The following is a 17,590-nucleotide window of genomic DNA, read 5'->3' on the forward strand; positions in this document are numbered from 1 at the left end:
CAGAAAAAAAAAGACACAAATATGTCCATCACCCCTGAAGCGCTTAGCTCCCCAAAAATTGGGACATATGCACTGCAATGACCAACCCCCTCAAAAACATCCAAAGGCTGCAAGGGAAAATGTGAGGCGTATATAGACAGAGGTTGAGTCAGTGGAGTTGGCGAGTTTTTTGTGTGTCCTCCTCCCTCTTCCTCCCAGGCCTGGGTTTGCATAGTATTTGATATCGTTCAAATACTTTAAGCGTTTGCTTGAGCCTGCACCAGGCAAGCTCAATCAAGCACAGCTTGAAGTCATTTGAAAGATTTCAAACATGATTTGAACGCTTGGTCTTCTTGCTCCTCTATGGTCCAAAGTGCCATGGTCTCCTGCCTCTGTCTGTTGCTTGTCTGATGAAGCGGTGGTGACAGCCCCGCTGTCGTGCAGCCCAAGGCAACACATCACTCCCTCAGCCATGTAACGTTGTGCCGCCTCTGGGCCGCACGGGAAGCTATGCTAGCCCTGGATCATGACAGTGGTCTACTGAGCTTATAAGGATAGAGGAGCACGAGGTCTGTCCTCATGCGAGAGCAGGCCAGAGACGAGAGGGCAGAATTAGCATAGGCAAAAAAAACGATTTAATTAGTTGTTTAAAATAGTACCTCCTCCTTAAGCCCAAAGTAATCCCCTGTCACGTTTCATGCTTGTCAATGTGTGTAGTCAAACAAAGCCATTAATTTCACTACATGTAGGCAGCGAAGTTAATAATATCTACATTACCAGAGGGCCGGTCTTGTCAAAATAAAAAAAGGCATGGTTGAACCATCATTCTCTACGGTTGAGTGCAGCAGATATGATCTTGTCTGATAAGGACAGTCGGACACAAGGGACACATTCTGGCTATAATAAATTGTGATGTAAAATGATGTCGTGTTTACTCAGTAGAGTTTAAGTACAGCGGACCAAAACCACATTTTTGGAGAAAAGATCCAGTCGAAATTTGACTGAAATGGGTACTTTGTAGAACATTGTTAGTTTGATATTTCAACTGAAAGGTCCTTGGCGGAGTACCTGGTGCTAATTCTTAAAAACCTATACAGGCTCAGTCAGGAGCGAAGCCCTTATTACACATTCATGTCCACCAATATCATCACAACAACTAACACTTGTTCCTACCAGCAAAACAAAAGAACATGGTCCCGACCGTGTAGTTTCTCGTAACGATATAACTAGATCGTCTTTGACAATTCAACCACCCTTATCTGGATACGGGACACAGCAGGGTTGAGTGTAACCAGGTCTCTTGCTCCAGTGACAAATGGAATTACCAATCAATCATATTCTGTCTGTAGCATAAGTGAATGATATGTGCAGAAACATAAATACATGTTTACATTGCAATGGACATTGCATGCATCTTAAAATAGGTTTGGAAATAACTTGCAACTGCATCCTCTCAAATGGGTCAATGTCAACGCTAATACATTTTCCAAATGAAAACTTAAGAACTGACTCCCCGACAGAGACTGCTGCCTTGTCTATATATGGTGCTGCTTCTCTATGCAAAGCTTGCTGAGCCGATTTACATTGCTCACTTCAAAGCGATCTGTTTGCCTCGGTATAAATGTGTGGATGTCTTAAAACTTAAAACAAGCACAGAGTCTTTTCCATTTCAACACGTTGGTGCTATCCTCAAACTGGCAATGTTAATCCTCTATGGAATACATTTGTTGTCATTATATCCCCCACCCCACAATCCATGGAAAATGTCTGGCTCAACTGCTATTTCAGATATGCACAGTGTACCTGACCATTGCAGTATATCATTCACGGGAGTTCCAGTTTGAAGAGGGGAGTGATGAAAGTGTTGCTGGATTTCCCATTGAAAAAGGCAAAAAGGCCTTACTCACATTCAATTCTGGTGGTTTTCTATAAATGATGAACACACTGATACGAAAAATCTGTATCGATAGCAGCTGCATTTTTGTTCAATATGATATTGATGAAAAACATTTCAATATTACAACTGCTTAGCTGACATGTCATGTCTTCATGAATGAGGAGTTTGTTTTGAGTTGAAATAAACAGGATAGACTGCGGACCAATTCAAGATCCAAGTGATTTGAACTAGTATGTAAACTACACGTGGAGTGAACATGTAGGAGTCCCACAGTCTCGTGTTCATAACTCCTTTCTCTACTCGTATCTCTCTGGAACGTACTAATGTACTCAAAAAAAGTTCCGTCGTTTTTGGGAGATCTTCATAAATAGTAACCGTTTGCCGATAACTGTTTAGAGTCCATTATATCTTTTGATACACCTGTTATATTGATATTATTTCTCTTTATCAGGAAGGTATTCCCAGTGTTTTTACATGATCAGCCAAAGAATAGCTGCTGCCTCCGGGCTCCAACACATTCCATACCTAATCCATTCACGCAAACATGCTTAACGCGTCATTACCGTTAGCATCACAAGGATCATTTCTTGATGTGCTTTCTCTCTTTTGTCCAGCACCGGTGAGTTATCAAGTCCCGTCTTCAGTGAGATACACCGCGGTATTCGGTACGCTTGAATACTCTCAATTGTACAGTATGTTCTATGCTGAAGCACTGCAAGTCATAAAAGATCCAAGGGGTGTTGAGCGACAGTGGATGAGAAATTGCGGAAAAACCCCCTTTAACTTAAATGAAATCATTCAAGCCAGTTCTGCAATACTACAGTCCACAGTATCTCTACATATGGTATGCAAAACAGTAATTGGTAGATTTGTAGACAGGGGCTAGTCAGGCAGTCAATTGAATGCTCACATGAATGATTAAAACAACAAGGGCAGTGAGGGCAAAGCTGAGAGAAAAAAGAACACAAGACAGTGAAGCAGAAAGTAGTACAGTGGAAAGATAGATAGGAACTTAGGACAGCATTCCCTCTTGAACCCCAGAGACACTTACATCCCCTGAGGAAATGTAATCTAAGATAATAGATTAAAACAATAATTGGAATGGAATGCACATTGAAATGAATGGAATCTAATGACGAGGTCAACGGGCCATACAAAGTACAACCCAATGTGCAAAAACTGGTTGAATCAACGTTGTTTCCACGTCATAAACAAAAAAATGACATTGGATCAATGTGGAAAACTGATTAGATTTGCAAAAAGTATAGGAACGTATAGGTATTTCATATTTTTTTCACCCAACTTTTAACCCAAATCCAATGACATGATGACATTTCTGTTGATTTCACATTGAATTCACATTAGTTGACAACTAAACAAAGTGTAAAAAATATATATACGCTGAACTGACGTCTATGCTTAGTGCTAGGCGACAACAATAAGCTATTTTCTTTTTGAGACAGAAAGTCACTTCTGTGGGACATAGAAACAGGGACATTGACTTAACTAAGAAATAACAGGTCATAACTTCAATGTGCTGTGGGCCACACCTCATTTACATGACAACAATATAAACATGACAATGTTAAAAGCAAGTGTGTAACTTACAAAATCTCATCGTTCTGGAATTCCAGCGCTCCGTGCGTATCTTCAAAGTCTTTTCCCCCTCCTTTTGCTGTACCCTCCATGGTCTTGTAGGGTACGACCACTAGTCCCCGCGCTCCTGAGGTACGAAGAACCTTTACTTCCATCATGCCGATACTCTCGCTTACGGTCATTACCGGTTCTTCAAAAGTAAAGATCCCGGCATGGTCATCGTCAAAGATAGTCACGGTGGCTGAGCAGGGTAGGCCAAGGCCCGCCAAAGTGTCCAAGTGATTAGCCCTTGGTTGTACGTAGCCAGTGCCCTCCGATATGACCTTCACGTTGCTAAGGTGGACCAGAAAATGCTCATCCTCCTCAAAGATGTCATCGTCAATGATGTCTATCCGGATCTCCTTCTCAGTCTCACCGGGGTTGAACACCACAACGCCCTCAGTGAACTGGTAGTCCGATCCGGCATTGGCTGTGCCGTCTTCGGTACGGTATTCCACTGAAACAGTGTTAGTCAAGTCCCCACCAAGGCGTACTACATTCAAGGCCACTGTACCGCAGTTCTCCAAGCACTGGTATGTACCGGGGTCAAAAAAGACCTTTGACGAAAAGTCATCCTCAGAAACTTCGGAGCGGATCTCGTACGCACCAACAGCTTTCCTGGCTTGGTCTGCTGCATGCTTCTTCAGTACGTTCCCTGCTCCCGTCATGATCCTGGTAGCCTGGCATCGGTAGAAGGCGCGGCTCTTTTGCTGCTGTGTCAATACCTGGTAGTTGGCCAGTTCTATCAGCTGCTCCGTCTCCTTCTCTGGATGCTTCTGCTTCAGTTCCTTCAGGATCCGGACCATTTCCCTTCTGGCCTCCTCCTCATCCAGGTCCTTCTCATCGAAACCCATCGCTCCGTCCATGAAGCTCTCTGAGTTGAGCATTTTCCCGTCCATTTCAATGTCCATCTTTGAAGGTATTTGAGCCTCCCCTTCCGTCTCAATGATCACCCCTCTTCGTTTCCCTGCGCGGTAGCGTTTGTACATGTACTTATAGACAAGAAGTCTGCGATCCGCGACGTAAGCCATCCCAACACATAACGGGAAGAAGAACAGTGTGACAAGGCCCTCCCACACCTGTACGATGCCCGGAGAGATGACAGCCAAGATGAGATAAAGCCAGGTGTATGCGAATATACTCCAGGTGGCGGTAACAAAAAATACCCTCAAATGTTTGACTTTCCGGTGCTCTCCATCAGGAATGACAGAAACACAGAATCCAATGATAACGAACATGTTGAAGGCAGCACTACCAACGATGGTGTTCGGGCCCAGATCACCTGCGTTAAAGTTGTGACCGCACACCTCAACGACGGACAGTAGGATTTCCGGGGCTGAGGAACCCAGGGCCATAAGGGTCAGGTTGGACACCGTCTCATTCCATACATGCACAGTGGTTGTCACTTTTTCGCCATTTGGTTTCTTGATGGTGATCTCCCTCTCTTGTGATGTAATTACCTCGATGGACGCCATGAAGCGATCCGCAATGATAGAGACCCCCAGGAACATGTAAAACAAGGCCACAAAGTAAACTGTGGCTCTTGCCAGTTTATCACCAAAGGATGGGTTCTCTGGTAACCATATGGGCAGAATGACACCCACTTTGCATTCAGTATCCACTGAATCACACTTCCTATTAGTTTGGTTGCCAATGGAAGAGTTTGTTCCGAGGCTTGGGTTTGAATTCCCAGCTGTAACAAATGTAATTTCAGATGAAAAAACTGCCAACAACACTGTGAGTTGAAGAGTGCAGAAGCGGACAGATGATGTACCAGTTTGTCTCATGATTCTGATGAGGTGTTATGCTCCAACTCTTCCTTTCACCTATGCAAAAAATAAAAGGCATTGATGAGAATAGAACTACCAAAAACTGTACAAATTTCAGAAATTACAAATGACTGAAAGAGAAATATCAATATTCCTAACTCCAGTGTTTCCCTAAGTTACAGTAGATATAAAGCAACATCCCTCAGAGCCGCCTCCAATGCACACATCACACATTTAATATTGAAGCTTTGTCAGATAGGAGGGCGCTTCAGGTGTCCTCTGGGCTACCAGGTTAGGAGGGTGGACCTGTCTAACCTGGTAGGGGAAACACTTCCTAAATCATTTCTAGAAAATAACACTGGTTTAACCAGACAACCACACAAGCGTACCACACACTTCTCTCTCTCTCTCTGATTGTGTGTGTGTCTGTCACAGATCACTGGAACTGTGTCATTACGCATACCTGGTCCCCATTCCCACTGATTGTAATTGTATAAATGTGCCCTTTGGTGCACCATTGGGCTGTTGATTATTGTTCCCATGTCTGTTGGTCGTGTGAGTACCTGTGCTGTGTTGTTTTGGATTTCGTGCCGCTTGAATTGCGCAGATGATTGCGCAGATGATTACGGGTCTCGTCCCATTTAGAATCATTGTGTGCGTGTATGTTACGGGTCTCGTCCTGGTGTATTTCTTCGAGGTACTCCTCGCTTTTTTGTTTGGGTTTCAACCCTGTGTTTTGTATATGTGTTTGTTTGGTCTTTGTCCCCGTGCCTTTAGATGGCACGCTGTAATTTGGGTGAAGTAAAAACCCCTATTACGCATTCCTGCGCCTGTCTCCCGATCCCTTTATACCAATGTGACAGTGTCTTAGAGAGTGATCACTTGCATTGTATCATTTGAATAACTGGTTTAGATGGCAAAATGGCACCAATGATTACATTTCTCCATACAATCTTTACTACGTCCTCTAGACATACTGCCATGAAACTACAATACTTGAAAAATATGTTGCAATGAAATACACTTTGCAACTTCGATTTAATGCAAAACTGTCACCTACTTTGCTTTAGAACAAAAATGTGTGCATTTAGCCTACGAGATAGTTGGGGCTAGTTCCAGGCATAACCCACTGGGCACAAACGTCAGTTCATTACATTACACTACATTTTAGTCATTTAGCAGACGCTCTTATCCAGAGTGACTTACAGGAGAAATTAGGGTTAAGTGCCTTGCTCAAGGAGATAGACAGATTTTTCACCTAGTCAGCTCGGAGATTCAAACCAATTCAACGTCTAGTTTTTATTTACATTTTTTTTGTGTGTTACTCAGGGGTCTCAACTTACTATTGAGAGTAAGAATAGTAGAATACACCAGGTGCAATTTCGAAATTTGGTGGTGCATCAGCAGTTTTTCTCTTATGTCAGTCACTGACAGTCACTCAATTAGCCATGTCAGCAAAATATTTTTAGATTGGCAGTTAGTCTAGCTAGTCATTTAAACTTTTAGTAATCATGCCGAATCCCGACCGGGCACACAGCGCACGTGTCCAGGGGCCCTGACCTCCACATTGATTTTGTCAGTCATTCTCCCTCAGATATCATATTAACATTGCAAATTCATTACAAAATGTGTAGAATTGCAGAGAACTGCTTTAAAAGTGCAACATTTTCTATACACCCCCATGACAAAATGTGAAGAATTGCAGGAAATGAACTTAAAAACAAATTGTCTCCACCATCAAGAGGGGGGTCACTAAAGTGTTTGCCCGAAGTGGCCCCCTAACCAAATCTTGCTTAGGGCCCCCAGAAGGCTAGAGCTGGTAGTCTTATCTTTCTTTACATAGGCTATTCTTTTTTGAGAGGCTAGACAACATTTGTCTTAATTACATGATTCTCATTTGCAACATGAAATCACAAAGATACAGTATCAGCTGTTAGCAATATAGTCTGCAATCTACATCCATGCACATGTTCTTTACAGGTAGGATTTAAAGTCAACTAGCCGATAAAGTAGCCTACAAAAATGCGTAACATTTCAAGTGACCGTAGTTGCCCAAACTGCTAGCCTACCGTTTTAATCCACGTAATGGGGAACGGAATTTATAAGATCCTGAGAAATTATTTGAGGCTGAAAAAGGAAACAGAAATCCTTGAGAAATCCTCAATATCCAACCCTTGATAAAACAATGACGTAGTTGTGACATCGTCAATAGATCTTGAGTTGAGTTGTTGTATAGGTAAACCGTTCGTTCCAAAAAAATACAAATGTTCTGCCACAGTATAGATAGCCGACTAGAGACGATCATGGGCTCTCAGCGCACGCTTCCTCGGGACTGCTCTCTTTCACTCACTCTCTTGCTCTGTCCCCCCCTCTCTCATTTCTCATCCTGGTTTTAATGTCCATACTCTCATCTCTCAAGTGATGCAATAATGTTTTTTTTGACGCTGATGCAAAGCAACGGGGGAATTCATTTCCATATATTATTTGATTTGCTTTCTTGAGAAAAAATAATACATTTATTCTAGGAATAGTTTCATGCTATCTAACCAAAACTTGAACATGAATCATGTTTGAACAAATCAGTATCGTTTCTTCATGTCATGTATTTTAGAAGCATTTACTTGTTGAAACTACATTATTGGAACAATGTTAATATACAGGGGGTATTCGGGGTGAATGCAACCTACGCCTAATGCAAACCTAGATATGCTCCATTTTGTTTAGCCATAATGCTATATAATTTTTTTAAATCCTTTATACAAAAAATATTTAAATCCAACTTCAATATTGTTATGATTGAGAGGATTTAGGGCTAATGTTTTTTTGACCCATTTGGACATGACAGGAGTCTGATCCCAAGCTATTTATTTCATTGAGTGTTTACAGAGAAGCTCAGATGCAACCTGGACTCAGAGGTAGACGTAACATAGTAAACGAAAAATACAATATGATATGTTACATTTGGTGTGGTATGTATTAATTTGTGGATGTCCATCATCTATTTTGTATGATATGTTACGCGTTACAATTCGTATGATATGGAACAAATTGCAATTCATACAGTATGTTAAGAATTTGCAATACGTTACAATTTTCCAATTTGTTTTCCAATTTGCATTGGTTTGCAGGACCCCAAACCGATCCAAATGTAGCATGCATCGGTCAGAAAATCAATTCAAACATTACAAATCACTGGTGAACTTTTTTGTTGTTCCTCAAATTACTTTCTTTCAACCTTCCAAAAATATGCGTCCTTTCCTTCAGTGTCGAACTAAGCATGTAATTATGTTGACGGTCATTGATCTACAAGTCATTTTGCATGCTGAACAACCCCAGGCAATATCAGTAGCCTACTATATTCAAACTGAGTGCTGTGCGCAGCTTCATGTGCTGACCAATTAGAGGGAGGCCTATTTCTGATCTGGCACATCTGCGTGCCAACTTCAGCAATCAAATGTTTGTAAAATGGCTTGCACATTATTAGGCTTTATTAGTTGAGTGACAACCAATGTAATTTGGTAGGTTATTTTTATCAAATGCACTGTGGAAATGGTGTTTTACCAGCCTAAGCTACAACTCTCATCTGGCTATAGGTAGGCTATATGCTGATCGGGGCTTACATTAGATTTTATTTCCATTGTTCGTTGTTCACCCTCAGCAATAGTTTTGGTAATTTTGCTTGAAACAATCAGTATATGTGATTATTTTTAGATATAAAGGGGAAATTTGCTAATTTCATAACAAAGACAGCAATCACTTTTGCTATCACTGCATGGTCGAAGCAGGAGGAGAAGAGATGGTCCTAGTCCTTCAAAACTTCCAAACGGTCTAAATCATTAAATTATGAGACGGGGGTGAAATCTAAAGTTCTGCTACATATTCATTGACTATTTCATTGCTAATTGTTTTCGATAAATATTGATACATTACTAGCTCTTAACACTTTGAATCTGCAAAAATTAGAAATTAATTAGTGGGGGACGGTGATTTTAGATCAAAAGCTAGCATTGCCCCCCTCCCCCATTACTGATAGTGGGGTAGTAGATGCCTAGTTTCCCTTGTGGCTCAGCTTAGGTGCCTACACACACACACACACACACACACACACACACACACACACACACACACACACACACACACACACACACACACACACACACACACACACACACACACACACACACACACACACACACACACACACACACACACACACACAGAATTCAGCTCAGAGAGGCTCAGCTCACGAACAGCAGATTTTAATTAAGAATGGAAAATTCTTAATGAAAATGTGTTTATGCAACAAATATTAGTGCATCGGTTCGTATCGCATCGAACCGAATCGCATCGATTAGTTCCTCTAATCAAACGAAATCGCACTGAATCGTTTCAAACAAATGTTGCGTTTCTGTATCATATCGGAGCCCATGTATCTAGATACATATCGAATCGTCTTGAAAAGGAAAGATTCACACCCTATGAGTTAGGTTAAAGTGTTAAAGTTAGGGTTGGGGGAAGGGTTAGCTAACATTCCAAGTAGTTGCAATGTAGCTAAAAATTAGTAAGTATTAAACTCAGCAAGAAAATAAACTTCTTCTCACTGTCAACTCTGTTAATTTTAAGCAAACTTAACATGTGTAAATATTTGTATGAACATAACAAGATTCAACAACTGAGACCATAAACTGAACAAGTTCCACAGACATGTGACTAACAGAAATTGAATAATGTGTCCCTGAACAAAGGGGGGGTCAAAATCAAAAGTAGCAGTCAGTATCTGGTGTGGCCACCAGCTGCATTATGTACTGCGTGCATCTCCTCCTCATGGACTGCACCCGATTTTCCAGTTCTTGCTGTGAGATGTTACCCCACTCTTCCACCAAGGCACCTGCAAGTTCCCGGACATTTCTGGGAAGAATGGCCCTAGCCCTCACCCTCCGTTCCAACAGGTCCCAGGCGTGCTCAATGGGATTGAGATCCGGGCTCTTCGCTGGCCATGGCAGAACACTGACATTACTGTCTTGCAGGAAATAACGCACAGAACGAGCAGTATGGCTGGTGGCATTGTCATGCTGGAGGGTCATGTCAGGATGAGCCTGCAGGAAGGGTACCACATAAGGGAGGAGGATGTCTTCCCTGTAACGCACAGTGTTGAGATTGCCTGCAATGACAACAAGCTCAGTCCGATGATGCATTGACACACCGCCCCAGATCATGACGGACTCTCCACTTCCAAATCGATCCCGCTCCAGAGTACAGGCCTCGGTGTAACGTTCATTCCTTCGATGATAAACGCGAATCCGACCGCAACTTGTCAGTGAAGAGCTTTTTGTCAGTCATGTCTAGTCCAGCGACGGTGGGTTTGTGTCCATAAGCGTTGTTGTTGCCGGTGATGTCCGGTGAGGACTTGCCTTACAACAGGCCTACAAGCCCTCAGTCCAGCCTCTTTCAGCCTATTACGGACAGTCTGAGCACTGATGGAGGGATTGTGCGTTCCTGGTGTAACTCCGGCAGTTGTTGTTGCCATCCTGTACCTGTCCCGCAGGTGTGATGTTCGGACGTACCGATCCTGTGCAGGTGTTACACGTGGTCTGCCACTGCGAGGACAATCAGCTGTCCGTCCTGTCTCCCTGTTGCGCTGTCTTAGGCATCTCACACTATGGACATTGCAAATTATTGCCCTTGCCACATCTGCAGTCCTCATGCCTCTTTGCAGCATTCCTAAGGCATGTTCACGCAGATGAGCAGGGACCCTGGGCATCTTTCTTTTGATGTTTTTCAGAGTCAGTAGAAAGGCCTCTTCAGTGTTCTAAGTTTTCATAACTGTGACCTTAATTGCCTACCATTTCACTGGTGCATGTTCATTAATTGTTTATGGTTCATTGAACAAGCATGGAAAATAGTGTTTAAACCCTTTTCAATGAAGATCTGTGAAGTATTTAGATTTTTACGAATTATCTTTGAAAGACAGGGTCCTGAAAAAGGGACGTTTCTTTTTTTGCTGAGTTTAGTTACAAAGTTGATTAATTAGCAAAAATGCAAAAGTTGTCCGTGATGAGATTCGAACATGCAATGTTTGGGTTGCTAGACATTTGTATTATTTCCTCTTATGAAACCGAATCACACTGAATAATTTCAAATTAAAATGTATCATTCCTGTATATTATCGAAGCCCATGTATCTAGATATTTATCAAATTGTCTTGAAAGGGAAAGATGCATATCTCAAAGAGTTAGCTTAAGGGTTAGGGGAAGGGTTAGCTAACATGCTAAGTAGCTAAAAAGTAGCAAGTAGTTGCAAACTTGCTAACATTTGTTGTTGCTAGATGTTCGCGGTATACACCTATCTATCCACCCTGACCAACCACCCTCTTTTCAGTTTTGCCTTAATTAACCTTCTGTGTTATGTAACCCTACCATATATAATACTAATTTGAGTGTCCCCGATTTTTGTTTATTATGTTACGTCTAGTCTATGAGACCAGCCTTTCAGATAAACTGAGGTCAATTATAACTCACTAAAGAAAAGAGTTTGCTGCTCCTGCATGTAACCTTGAGTCACTGCAATGCCATGTCAGGTCAAGTTACCCAACGCTGAGCTCTCTGACATCTTTTGTCTCCCCTTGTTAGCTCCCTCTATCTCCAGGCCTCCGGTAGAAGGCTAGCTTAGCAGCTGACAGATATGAATAATATGTCAGAGGATGCTGCAATAGCCACTCTTTGAATTAGCCTATGGTGCTCCAAATGCACTTACACACACCACAGTGACTAGCCTATGCGGAGTTGCCAGAAAACGCTAACATTCGGTTTTCAGGGATACAGTATTTTCAACCTAACTTCCGTTTCCCCTGGAAAACGGAAGTGGGAACTCCAATCTCAGGCATCTTTCTATGCCTACTACATTAGGTTACACAGTGACTACCTTTCATTATTTTAAGCTTTGACTTTGAAATCAATTCACCTGAAGGGTGAGGCGAGAGCGGTTCCATCAAAGTTTCATCGAATGCGCGGTGCGTGTATTTGTTTCCTTTTGAAACAATGTAGATGCGTGTCCCTTGGCAGAGACACAGCATGCAGATGAACCTGACTCCATTCGGAGTCAGTGGAGTTTTAATGAAACTGGGAAGCTTTCTCCCCAAATGACTTCATCATAGCAAGAGAGGGAGAGTTGGGGTGAACTCACAGTTGAGTCAGTCATGTTTTTGCTCTTGGCTCACACAGACTGGACACACTTTACTTGAATGTCAGTTAGTCAGTTAGTCATTCATGTTTTTACTATCAGTTATCTTGGCTTACAGGGTTATTTTGACTTACATGCACTTGGCCAGACTTTGCTTGTACTCCCTCAGTCCTTAAACAGTCCTTTGCATCGTCGTACGACACATTGTAAGTGAAAGATGTTGTTAAACTATTTTTATTGAACACACAAGAATGGTGTATAGGTATTTTGTAGAAAAGACAAGTATAAAATTCTTATCTAAACATAAAAGAGCAGACAGAAACAAAAATACCCAGAGTTCTAAGTACAAAGTAAATAATACAAAATAAGACATACAGAACAAGGACAGGTAAACAGAAAGAGGGCAGATGTCACCCCCTCCCTATCCCCCATACCCCCCCATCCATCAAATCTGTCGTTCTGCCCCTGAACAAGGTAGTTAACCCACAGTTCCCCGGTAGGCCATCATTTTAAATAAGAATTTGCTCTTAACTGACTTGCCTAGTTAAATAAAGATTACATAAATTATCACGCCCTGACCTTAGAGATCCTTTTTATGTCTCTATTTTGGTTTGGTCAGGGTGTGAATTGGGGTGGGTATTCTATGTTCTATTATTTCTATTTCTAAGTTTTGGCCGGGTAGGGTTCTCAATCAGGGACAGCTGTCTATCGTTGTCTCTGATTGACAACCATACTTAGGTAGCCCTTTTTCCCACCTGTCTTTGTGGGAACTTGTCTTTGTTTATTGGCACTATAGCCTTTAGCTTCAAGGTTATTTTTGTAGTGTTTATTGTTTTGTTTGGCGTCATTTTTATTAATAAAAGGAAAATGTACGCTGCATCTTGGTCCACTTCCTTCAACAGCCGTGACACAGTATGTTGCCCTAGGAGTTGTCCAAGGTTGGTAGAACCTTGTTCAAAATGATTCACAGCTGTAATGGCTGCCAAAAGTTCTTCCACCAAAAGGGATGTGAAGACAAACGCAGTCAACGCATCTTAATAATAAATACAAAAAATCTAGAACATTTACTAACATTTGTCTTTAATTTTGAACCTTTTGAGTAGGTTGTACAGATCGATATGAAAAAAATCTAAGTGAAACCTTTCTTAGATTTAAATTTAAGGCGGCAAAATGTGAAGACTGTGCAAGGGGTGTGTACACTTTCAGCGGCTGTATATTCATGCTCTCCTAGTTTTTCGTCATATCCAGAGTATAGGCAGCACAGTGATATATTCAGCCATTCTCATGCATTACATTACGATAGATAATGAAAAAACTGGGAGGACAATAGTGTAGCATCAGGGTATGTCTGTTAACTGTATGCCATTTTAATTATGTTAACTAGGGGACATTAACTTACATTTTGGTTTGAAAATGCTGACATTAACTGTTGGTGGCAGTCAAAAGTTCAACCAAACCAAAGTGTGGATTGCAGTCCCTCCTTGTCCATAATCTGCTTTCTGGGTAAAGGAGCAAATATATACATTTGGGAGAACTATCTTTAAATGTCATACAAATGTATGTCTTGCATTTATTTTTTATTTATGTTTGTAATTATTCGTGTTCTAACTGTACCACTCCTATCCAGTGCATGAGCTGCATTAGTTAATTAGCTCTGAATCAAGATTTATCTGACCCCCTTTGCCTGAAAGTCCAATTTCTCACTGAATGTAGAGGACTTTTGTTCAGGTGCTTGTCATCAATTGGATACAAAGGCTGAAAATCAATAACAGCCTCTTATGTTATGGTTTGCTAATGTAATATTTTAATCTCCCATGATCCATATTATAACGGAATTAAGAAAATTGTGCAAAAACGTAGAATTGAGGACACATGATGATTCCCCATCTGCTAGTCTACTGCATCATCAGTCTTTCCAAGGTGAAGGACTTTCATGGAAGTCCAACCACCCATGCACCTCACACACAGTCAAAAAACCAAAGCCAAACATCTCACCATGTTTAAGAAAAACTCCATTGGTGACAAATACATTTCAAATTCATCAAAGATGACCAGCCGAACAAGAACCTCTCTACTCACCTCTGTTAGTCCCAATGGAGCTGTGAAAAAGACGCACTGCCTAGCGGGAAGAATAGCGTGCGATAACCACTCTAAATTGAACAGAAACAGACATTGTTCTGCGGATGCCCGGTCCCAAGGAGTCTCTCTAAACATGGGCTGCATAGCTGGGCTGACTGCTGCTTATCGTCCTCCTCAGCCCGATCCATGGCCATACAAGGACTCTGCTGATGGAGCTTGTCACTCTGGGCTTCTGGAGTAGGCCGGCTATCTGGCAGCTCCTTGTCGCCACCAACACATGGGAGATAAAGGGTTTGGAGTGTTTGGATGGTGGGTACCTTTTAGGCAACGTTGAACCCTCCCCCCCTCACCAATGGAGGAATGTGGTGGATAAGTGGTTCCCTCCAGGGTGATTTTCAACTGTTTCCAGGCCCTTTGACCATGGAGGTGGTATATGGAGATTGGATATCTCCAATAATGCAATAATACCCCTGAATCCAGGGGATGGGTGGATCCGTAGAGAGGTGAAAAAAAGGGGATGTTCTTTGTTCTTAGTGTTTCAGTTCTCCCCAATGTGTTTGTCAAAGTAACAAGGTTTCAATCTGTCGATATGTTTGGAAGCGTTGTAACTCAAAAATGTGAACTCTAGGGGTCCGTTGTCTCATTTCCTATCACTTGCAAGCTTTATTGAATGTCTCTGTGTGTGTGTGTGTGTGTTCAGCCCTTTTACACATTGGTTCACAGTGTGTGACAGACTACATGGATCACATCATTCTACTCTCTTGTGACACTGTACAGCACGTGAACATTAGTTTCAAAGTTATGACCACTTGCTGCCAAATACATTTTGATTGATAATAAACCAGAGGAATTTAAAGAGCCATTTCAAAATAGCTTATGTTTCTCCCTTTTCAAGTGTGAAGCCAACAAACTCCCTGTCAAAACTGAGGTGAGGGCAAGGCAGGGATTATTTCAAGAAGATAGCACACCCAATTGATATCTGTCTTTGTCATGCGCAAACAGATATCAACCATCTTCTACCAGTGTCTGGTGGAAGAGTAGAGATATCGAGAGGAAGGGTGGCAGGCTTAAAAGGGTTGAGGTTCGTTAAAACTACTGTAAAACAGGAACTCATTCTCTCTCAGACAAAATGATTGACATATCTGCATATCTGAAACCATAATCAGCGTAATCTGCTATTTTAGCCCTCGTGCACGTTAATAGGAAGGCATGAATGTAAATTAATGAGGATGTTACCCTATATTCTGCTCTGCTAAGTGTTATTAAACAATACGAAGCATATACAGTGGCAAGGAAAAGTATGCGAACCCTTTGGAATTACCTGGATTTCTGCATAAATTGGTCATCAAATTTGATCTGATCTTCATCTAAGTCACAACAATAAACAAACATAGTGTGCTTAAACTAATAACACACAAATGATTGTTTTTTTCTTGTCTACATTGAATATATAATTTAAACATTCACAGTGTAGGTTGGAAAAAGTATGTGAACCCCAAGGCTAATGACTTCTCCAAAAGCTAACTGGAGTCAGGAGTCAGCTAACCTGGAGTCCAATCAACGAGACGAGATTGGAGATGTTGGTTAGAGCTGCCTTGCCCTATAAAAAACACTCACAACATTGGAGTTTGCTATTCACAAGAAGCATTGTCTGATTTGAACCATGCCTTGAACAAAAGAGATCTCAGAAGACCTAAGATCAAGAATTGTTGACTTGCATAAAGCTGGAAAGGGTTACAAAAGTACCTCTAATATCCTTGATGTTCATCAGTCCACGGTAAGACAAATTGTCTATAAATGGAGGAAGTTCAGCACTGTTGCTACTCTCCCTAGGAGTGGCTGTCCTGCAAAGATGACTGCAAGAGCACAGTGCAGAATGCTCAATAAGGTTGAGAAAAATCATGAGTGTCAGCAAAAGACTTACAGAAATCTCTGGAACATGCTAACATCTCTGTTAGACTCGTCTACGATACGTAAAACACTAAACAAGAATGGTGTTCATGGGAGGACACCACGGAAGAAGCCACTGTTGTCCAAAAAAAACATTGCTGCACGTCTGAAGTTTGCAAAAGACCACCTGGATGTTCCACAGCGCTACTGGCAAAATATTCTGTGGACAGATGAAACTACAGATGAGTTGTTTGGAAGGAAGACACAACACTATGTGTGGAGAAAAAAAGGCACAGCACACCAACATCAAAACCTTCTCCCAGTTGTAAAGTATGGTGGCGGGAGCACCATGGTTTGGGGCTGTTTTGCTGCCTCAGGGCCTGGACAGCTTGCTATCATCGACGGAAAAATATAAAGACATTTTGCAGGAGAATGTTAGGCTATCTGTCCACCAATTGAAGCTCAACAGAAGTTGGGTGATGCAACAGGACAACGACCCAAAAAACAGAAGTAAATCAACAACAGAATGGCTTCAACAGAAGAAAATACGTCTTCTGGAGTGGCCCAGTCAGAGTCCTGACCTCAACCCAATTGAGATGCTGGGGCATGACCTCAAGAGAGCATTTCACACCAGGCATCCCAAGAATATTGCTGAACTGAAATAGTTTTGTAAAGAGGAATGGTCCAAAATTCCTTCTGACTGTTGTGCAGGTCTGATCCACAACTACAGAAAACATTTGGTTGAGGTTATTGCTGCCAAAGTAGGGTCAACCAGTTATTACATCCAAGGGTTCACATACTTTTTCCACCCTGCGCTGTGAATGTTTACACGTGTGTTCAACAAAGACATGAAAACATATAATTGTTTGTGTGTCATTTAAGCAGACTGTGTTTGTCTATTGTTGTGACTTAGATGATCAGATCAAATGTCATGACCAATCTATGCAGAAATCCAGGTATTTCCAAAGGGTTCACATACTTTTTCCCGCTACTGTAGCTGAGCTTTGTAAAGCAAGCTGTCGTAGATAGTTTCACACCATTTGGTTTTCCTCTCCAATCGAGTAGTAGTCGTGATTTATTTGCAGTGACAATGCTCCCTCCTCCACGGTTCCCTTGAAAGATGTTCCCCGTCTGTGACACAGAATCTGTGTCTGAGCTTCAT

General features: G+C 41.7%; 1 protein-coding gene across 6 annotated transcripts in view; it reads right to left on the reverse strand.

The window, feature by feature from the left end:
• LOC139566972 (sodium/calcium exchanger 1-like) overlaps positions 1–14,719 on the reverse strand; it is a 46,023-nt gene extending 31,304 nt beyond the window's left edge. For 5 of the 6 annotated variants that reach the window (XM_071388363.1, XM_071388362.1, XM_071388361.1 and 2 more), the window contains exons 1-2: positions 14,539–14,719; positions 3,485–5,337 (exon numbers count right to left, since the gene is read on the reverse strand). In XM_071388363.1, coding sequence (XP_071244464.1) covers positions 3,485–5,298 — 1,814 coding nt within the window. In that variant the 5' untranslated portion in view covers positions 5,299–5,337; positions 14,539–14,719. The remainder of the gene's footprint in view (positions 1–3,484; positions 5,338–14,538) is intronic. The other variant, XM_071388357.1, reaches the window with a different exon arrangement.
• Between the last annotated feature and the right edge of the window lie 2,871 nt (positions 14,720–17,590).

The sequence above is a fragment of the Salvelinus alpinus genome, unplaced genomic scaffold (genome assembly GCF_045679555.1).
Source record: "Salvelinus alpinus unplaced genomic scaffold, SLU_Salpinus.1 scaffold_40, whole genome shotgun sequence".
NCBI lineage: Eukaryota > Metazoa > Chordata > Actinopteri > Salmoniformes > Salmonidae > Salvelinus > Salvelinus alpinus.